This window comes from Talpa europaea, assembly GCF_964194135.1.
Source record: "Talpa europaea genome assembly, chromosome: 13".
In the NCBI taxonomy this organism is placed as follows: domain Eukaryota; kingdom Metazoa; phylum Chordata; class Mammalia; order Eulipotyphla; family Talpidae; genus Talpa; species Talpa europaea.
This window is the reverse complement of record NC_140080.1, coordinates 29,052,790-29,060,395: the sequence shown is the minus strand read 5'-3', so window position 1 is coordinate 29,060,395 and position 7,606 is coordinate 29,052,790. Positions and strand designations below refer to the sequence as shown.

The window sequence follows — 7,606 nt, the reverse complement described above, 5'->3', positions numbered from 1 at the left end:
GCTAAGCTACAAGAACTCAGCATCCATTATCTACAACATACCACGTCCTTCTTTCCCCAGTTCCTATATAACTTAAGCCCCGTGTTAACCTGTCACCAAAGCACCTGAACTGATGGTTTTACAAAGCAAAGCAAGGCACCACAGGGAAAGGGCTCAGACACAGCCGAGTTACAATTTGTGATTCTTAAGATGTGAATGTCTCATTTAGAAACAGATCCCCACAGCTGACATCACAGGACTTATGAATCCGAGATATCAAGAGCTTCTCAAATAAAAACTTTGTATGTACAGGGTATGGATAAAAAGACAATTGACCATCATAGATGCCCTGTGACTACCAGCTGAACACTATGAGTATACCAATAAGGCTGGTAAGACATGAAACAAATCAAATGATAAATTCTCTATAAGAAGTTGGGGGAATTAGCTATTGTCCTTTCATTCCATACTTCCATTTCACATGACCAAGTGTCACTAGTTAAATGCTGACTGGCACAAGGACATATTATTTCACCTACAGAGCCTTTTTATCTTAAACTAAAAAGAAACACCATCAAAGACTGAGAGGCTTTTTCAAGAGATTTTTGGGTACAACTGTGCATTACGGGTATTGAGTGACTAGATTTTTAAAATAAAGATATAGAGAGTGTAATACACTTCTCTCAAGTCTCTGTATTTAAGCTAGAAAAACAGCAGAAAACATTTCAGCAAAGATAATTTTAAGAAAATGCAGGTTGAATTAACTTTATTTTATAAGGAAATTAGAAAACATGAGCAAATATTAATAATGCATTAAAAAACAAATCTGTACATCATTCAAATCTTAAAAATCAGACTCAGTGTGACACTAAAAAAAGTACTAACAGAACAAATCCTTTCATTGTAGACCAAAAGACCATCAGTAGCTCATTATAACTAGATATACAAACGTAAAGATAGTAATGATAAAATGATGTCAAACTCTGAATCTCAAAGTAATTTAGCAGTGAAGGGAGCACCAATTGTGACCATTGTGGGACTGCCACATTCTATCAAGGGAAACAAACTATCACTGGGTTAAAAGGGGGGGAGGGTAAATAAATACAGTGGAGGCGATGGGGGAAGGAGCCCAAGATACCTGCAATTTTAAACTGAAACTTTTTTGTTTGTTTGTTTGTTTTATACTGTTATATGTGTTCTGTCTGTTTTCTTCCTGTATGAAAGAATGAGAGGGATCCAAAAATATTCCCCAGTTACATCTCAGCTTTTCGGTAAGGGTAACTTTATGTTGAAGAAATAACGAAGGTGATTCCTGATCACTTTTAAGTCATTTAGTGGACTATTAAAGCAACTCAACAGCTATAGATGCTTTTTCTTTTCTTTTTAAAGAACTCTAAGTCAAGAATATTCAAAGGACCTTCTATGTCTCTTAATTTAAGACACTATCTATTTCATTCCTGAACATTTCCTTTTTTTTCAACAAGCAATGACAATATTAAGTTCTAATATACCAGGAGTCTTGAAAAAGATACATAGTGATCCCATTACAACAGTAGAAATAATTTTAGGAAATAAACCTGAGGGCTCAAAAAAATAACTTACAACTGCTCGTGAACTACATTTCATTCACATATGATTGGTCTAAGTCTAAAACTTGGGTGTCATTATGAAAAATTTTAAGAAAGAAAATTCACAAGTTACTCAATTATTCTGAAGAAAAAGCAGAATTAGTACGCTGCTTGTATATACCATATGTACAGATGTAGAAACACTTTCAAGAGGGAAAAGGAATTGTATTACTATTTACAGACTAAAAATCACTTTCTTTTAAGCAAGATTAAAAAGTTAGTAGGTAGGCATAGGGCAGAGGTTACAAGGGAAACCTAAAAGTAGCAATACTAAAACATTTTGCAGTGTAAAGAAACACAAAAACCTCTTATACTACAAATCTTTAATTTTACAAAACCAAAAAGCAGCCCATCTGTTCCCCATTTACAACAATAAAAATTGAAACAAAAACTCCCAACTCTTTTTGTAAAAATTCGGTTATAACATTCTTAAATCCAGTTCATACTGTTCACTGAGTCCCGTAAGATTTAAGTTTGGGGTAGGGGTGGACGGACACAAAATTAGAAAGAGAATTTTACCTTTTGAGGAGGCGATCACAATTTCATTGCAAGAGGATAAGGAGAATAGACCTTTAGCGACTTGTGTACTTTATTACCATTACCGTCAACAGGAAGTCCAAAATTTCCATTTTTTTTAAACTACTCAGATAGTTAAAATATTGATATTTAAATTTTACATTAAAGGATATACTATGAAAACAGGCCTGCTTTAAATATAGATTAATAATTCTGGGGCTACTTACTCAAAGATTTCTTTAACAAATACTGGTTTCTTGTATTTAAAAAATCAGCAAGACAGAATTTAAAATATCTTAATTTACAATACGCTGTAAACTGCAGACAACTGCCACGTGTATCACAGACCAGCACAGATAAAAAGCTTTTTCCAGATGTTTTATAGGACCTTGTATCTTCCTTTGTTTGTGGGTTGATAGGAATTTTGCTGTAATAAAAAATAAAAAAGCACATCATCAGAAAAAGAAGGGAAAAAAAAGCAATAACTGCTAAGGTATTTTCCTATACAAACTTATAAAACTATGGGATATTTAAATTTTAAATGTTATTATTATTTTCAGGAAGAAATGTCCAACAATCATTTCTGTATGTCCACCCGACTACTCCTTGACACCCATTTTGAAACAACTTAATGGTGGTGACACTGAAAAGTACAATTTTTTCCTCTATCACTTTTTTTTTTTAAAAGATTTATTTATTTATTTATACAAGCACTGAGTACAGTCAGAAGCGCGGGAGGGTGAGAGAATTCACCAGAGCCAGAGTGGGGAGCAGAACAGGCAGAAGGACCGAAGTACACTGCTGAGGGGAGCAGCGGGCAGCAGGAGAGGTCTGCGCGCCATGTGGGACCCTCCTCCGGTGGCCAGGGAGCAGCCATGGATCGAACCGGTGCAGCAGAGGCTGCGGGCAGCATCGCAACCCAGCGCTTAACCGCTGCGCCACCAGGGAGACCCTCTATCACTTCTTGGTGAGAGTTTGTTGGTTTTTTTTTTTTTTTTAAAGATAGGTTTATTTATTTATTTATTTATGTATTTGTAGAAGAACTGGGGTGTAGTGCAGAGGTGTGGGGGTGTGAGGATTCACCAGAGAAAGATTGGGGAGCAGAACAGGCGGGTTGACTAAAATACACTGCTGAGGGGAGCAGCAGGTGAGATAGGAGAGGTCTGCTGAGCCATGTGCATCAGCTCCCTGGCTGGGGATCAATTTCATGCTGCAATCACTGCCAATAGCTCGAGAGCACTGAGACTTTAACCCCTGTACCACCAGGGAGGCCCTGAAACACTTAGTTTTAAGCACTATATTTAAAGGCTGTTTTTCCTTCTCCCCTCTTATTTTGTCTGTCGTTTATTCTTTAAACTATTTATCTCCCCAAAATGTTCTGTAAGGGGAATTTTAGAAAGGTCCACAAACATATTCTTAGAGAAAGGATACTGTCTTTGCAAAGGCCCTCATCCCTACACATTGTAGGAAGAATTTACAAATTCCATCTGACACTGAAGACACAGTGATGTGTCTGACTCCTTTGGGAAGGTCTATAAAATGGGGCTTTCTACAAAATCACATTAATTCCTTGCCCAGATTTAAAAACATGGCAACACCTGTACTGGAAAAAATTTAGAGAAAATGGAATTTTCATACACTGCTAGAGGGGATAAATTGTATGACCTCTGGAAAAATGCATTATTCATAAAAACCAAAAACTTAACCCCAAAGTTCAATGTATCAATTAATTGTGGTATATTCACATAAATACTACAGTCACTAAAAATGGACTACTGCTCCATATAACAACATAGACTGATTTCCTCAAATGTTGTGACAGATACTAGATATATGGAGTTTAAATAGGCAAAATTAGTCTACCATGTTAGAAATCAGAGTATTGTTACATTTGGAGAAAATAAATAGTGACAGGAAGGGAATAAGGAGTGGTTTCTGGGATGCGGGTAATACTCTATATTTCTTGATCTAGATGGTGAGCACATCATTATGTTCTGTGAAAACTCATTAAGCAGGATGTTTATGATCTGTGTGTTTTTCTGTATATATATATTATAGTTCAATAAAAAATTTATTAAAACAAATAAATCCTTGAGGTTTTCACTTACCAACCGGATCAGCTCTTCTTTTATGAGCCTGGTGATTTCTGCTTTTGCTTTCTGCACAGCCAGTTCATTGGCACCTGGAGAATGTGTAGAAAACATTATTCCTATATCACAGTCCTATTATTATTATTATTATTATTATTTCTATTACTACATGTTTATCTCTGTCATTGAGTTCAAGTAGGAAAAACCACAGGTGACTTTCAGGAACACAGTACTGACTAACAAGATAGCCTTTCAATATTGGTGAAATATCAATCACATTATATAAAAGCTATTTATTATTCTGTTTACTCTCAGAGCTTTAAATGTAACTACCAAGGAAACATGAAGTAGAATATTAAGAATTCTTGATATGTTGGATTAAAAGGAGGGAAGAAAAGATCATTAGCAGTTTGTCCAAAAGAGAGTAAGAAACAATTAAAGAGAAATATTTACTGGACATTAGTTAGATCCTTGAAGTTAACAAATGTTCCAGAAAAGTCATCTGAGCAAAATCTTAAACATAAAGAGAACACTAGCCAAGTTGAGGGAGGAAAGATGACATGGTGAGTATTTTGCAAATGGAATCACAAGTGCAATGGTACAGATTACGAATGGCATGCATAATTACTTAAGAGTAAGAGAAATGGGGCATCCCTGGTGGTGCAGGCAGCTGGGCGGAGCGCTGTAAAGTTGTCTGCAGTCTCTGCAGTGCGGGTTCGATGCTGGCCAGCTGGGGAGATACCCACAAGGCTTGGCAGACCTCTCCTGTCTCGCCTGATGTCACCCTCAGCAGTGTATTTCAGTCAGTCTGCCTGTTGTGTGTACCACTCTGTCTCTGGTGAATCCTCTCACCCTCCCACACATCTGGCCTATACCCCAGTTCTTGTATGCATGAATAAATAAATCTTTAAAAAAAAAAAAAAGAGTATGAGAAGTACAGCATGCTTGAGGGTGTGTGTAAGAGAGAAAGAGAGAAAGAGAGAGAAAGAGAGAAAGAGAAAGGACACAGCCAGGTGCATGAGGCATGCTGGAAACATTTATCCATATAGTTATTATATTCAAGAAACATTAAGAGAACCCACCATGTAAGATACATAGTGAAAGTCCTTACACAAAAAACTCAATTCATACTCTTTATGATCTTGTAGATTATTAGAAAACAAACTTGTAAAGATATTACAGTAAGATGTACAAGAAGGAAGTTGCAGTCTATCAGACTAACTTTCAGATATTACTTCTTCTAAGTAGTTTTCCCAGACTTTTCCAGGAAGAGTTGTGTTTTCCCTCAATGAGTGCACAGAACTGTGTTCCTCCCGCTATGTAAATACATTTTTGGGTAGCAGGTAAGAAAGTCAGAAGAAGGAAGACACTGAATCCAAGAGGAAGACCAGGTATTATCAGCAGTAGTGGTGGTGAAATTCAATTCTGAGATTGCTGTAAGTTGAAGTGCTCATAGGATGTCCGCTGAAAATAGCACTGAAGTCAATAGATACATGGACCAGAAGTTCCGAAAGAGAGGCCCATCAAGGGTAGGCAGGGAGGGATCTGAAGTCAGAGGACATGCCAGGGGGCAGATAAATCTGGACAGACAGCACAGTACAAACTGATAAAAGGAAAAAAAGCGAGACCAAAGTAGTCTAAAGATTAAAAACTAAGAATATAATGTCAAAGAACAAAGGGACACCTGGCATTGCAATGTAAAGAAGTACATTTTATCATTTTATGTAAGAAAACCAAATGAGGAAAACAATTCGTAAGAAACGGGAAAATTTTTCCCCTTATTAGATGTGAATCACTTTTTCGACTCCTGAGAAAGAAGAAATGGCTTAACAACCAGAAGGAAAGAGCCATGAGTATAGCTATGAAATCACAGAAACATATCTAATCTATGTCATACAACCCCACTACCTATCAACCACAACATTTCAAAGCTGTTTGGGGAAGATGGATGCAGAAAGGACAGAAGGGTAAATGAAGTGAAGACAAGGGTAGACTCAAGACAAGTCAGACTGAAATGTTACAATCATAATAAAAATATACTTGGCAGGAGTTGGTGTAAAGTTTGTCATTGCTATACGTGATATTTTAATTTTAAAAAGGATAATGACACTGTCACCTAGATCTAAGTGGAAGAGTAATTTTCCTACTTTGTTCAGGGCTTGGCCATTTGGGCCAGTTTAAAATTTTGACTTATATAGCTTCTATGGGTAATAGGTTACACATGTTTATAAGCTGCCATGAAAAAGAGGCATTTCCTTTCATTGCTCCTAAAACAACTCTGGCTGCTTTTAAGGGATTCTCCACTAGTAAAAGAGAGGGTCACAAAACAGGCTGTATAAATTATACAGGCTGGCTAGGCACGTAAGTCCTTCCTGTTCTCCTTCCCGCTACCTGGTGGGAGGCCTGGCGCTGCTGAGCCACACAGAGCCTCCAAGGAGCCAGGCGGTGGGGTCCCTCCAATTACAGAACTAGAAACAGATGATGCTAGGCTCCTTCCAACACCTGTTTTCATCCTATTAGTGTTTCGTAGACTTGGTTGGAGCTTCAAAAACTAAAAGACCTCTTAAAAATCTAATCATCTATGAAAATTCTCAAAGCTTTAAATGATCTTAATGACCAATGTCCTGCACCATTATGTCCCTAGAATTCTCAAGATTCATTTTTGACAAGGCTATCTTTTTATTAGGGGAAAAAAGCTTGTTTGGATTATAAAAATTAGATGTTATTTCCTAAGTACTAGTTGACAATGAAGAGATGTGACCCAAACCATTCACGATGGATGGAAAAGTCAGCAGAAGCTGTGGGCCTGCACACCATGGCTAGCTTATTGCACTTCCTGTGGTAGTACAGGAAATGTGTTCTGGTAAAGCTATATTTAAAAGGAACCTTGATACTGTACATTAATCATTCTATACTACTAAACATGCATAGTAACCTTTAATAAATTATACAGAGGATCTTTTTTCAAAGCAAACAAATATGTCTCTGATTTACCTTCACTAAGGTAAGCAAAATTGGTTTGCTTACCAATTGAACATGATACTCAAGTTGAGGATAAAAACTTGACTTCACATCTACCTAAGGTTTTATTATCAGAGTCTACTGGATGTCACTGTGTCTCCCTCCTGCATGGCCTATAAACACGGTAGTAAAGGAGATGTGCACAGTCCCAAGTGCTGAAAGATGTCACTGTAATTTTCTCTTCTTGAAGATCTGTGTGCCAACATCCCCCACCCTGCTATGCAATGAGAAACAGCGTCACACAACTGAGAAACACAGTGACTCACTGGCAGACCAAAAATCTGCCAAGAAACACAACGGGTGCCACTTGAAAACCTGATTTGAAATGGGTAAGTGTCTCAAAGTCAGTCACTAAGCAAAAAATGGATTCAT

The 7,606-nt window shown here is 37.2% G+C and overlaps 1 protein-coding gene across 1 annotated transcript in view; it reads right to left on the bottom strand.

The window, feature by feature from the left end:
* Nucleotides 1-2,502: 2,502 nt before the first annotated feature.
* DDX46 (DEAD-box helicase 46) overlaps nt 2,503-7,606 on the bottom strand; it is a gene marked incomplete at its 3' end in the record, with an annotated part of 49,168 nt that continues 44,064 nt past the window's right edge. Inside the window, exons 22-23 of the mRNA XM_084252127.1 lie at nt 4,232-4,305; nt 2,503-2,550 (exon numbers count right to left, since the gene is read on the bottom strand). Of these exons, the coding sequence (XP_084108253.1) occupies nt 2,503-2,550; nt 4,232-4,305 (122 nt within the window). The remainder of the gene's footprint in view (nt 2,551-4,231; nt 4,306-7,606) is intronic.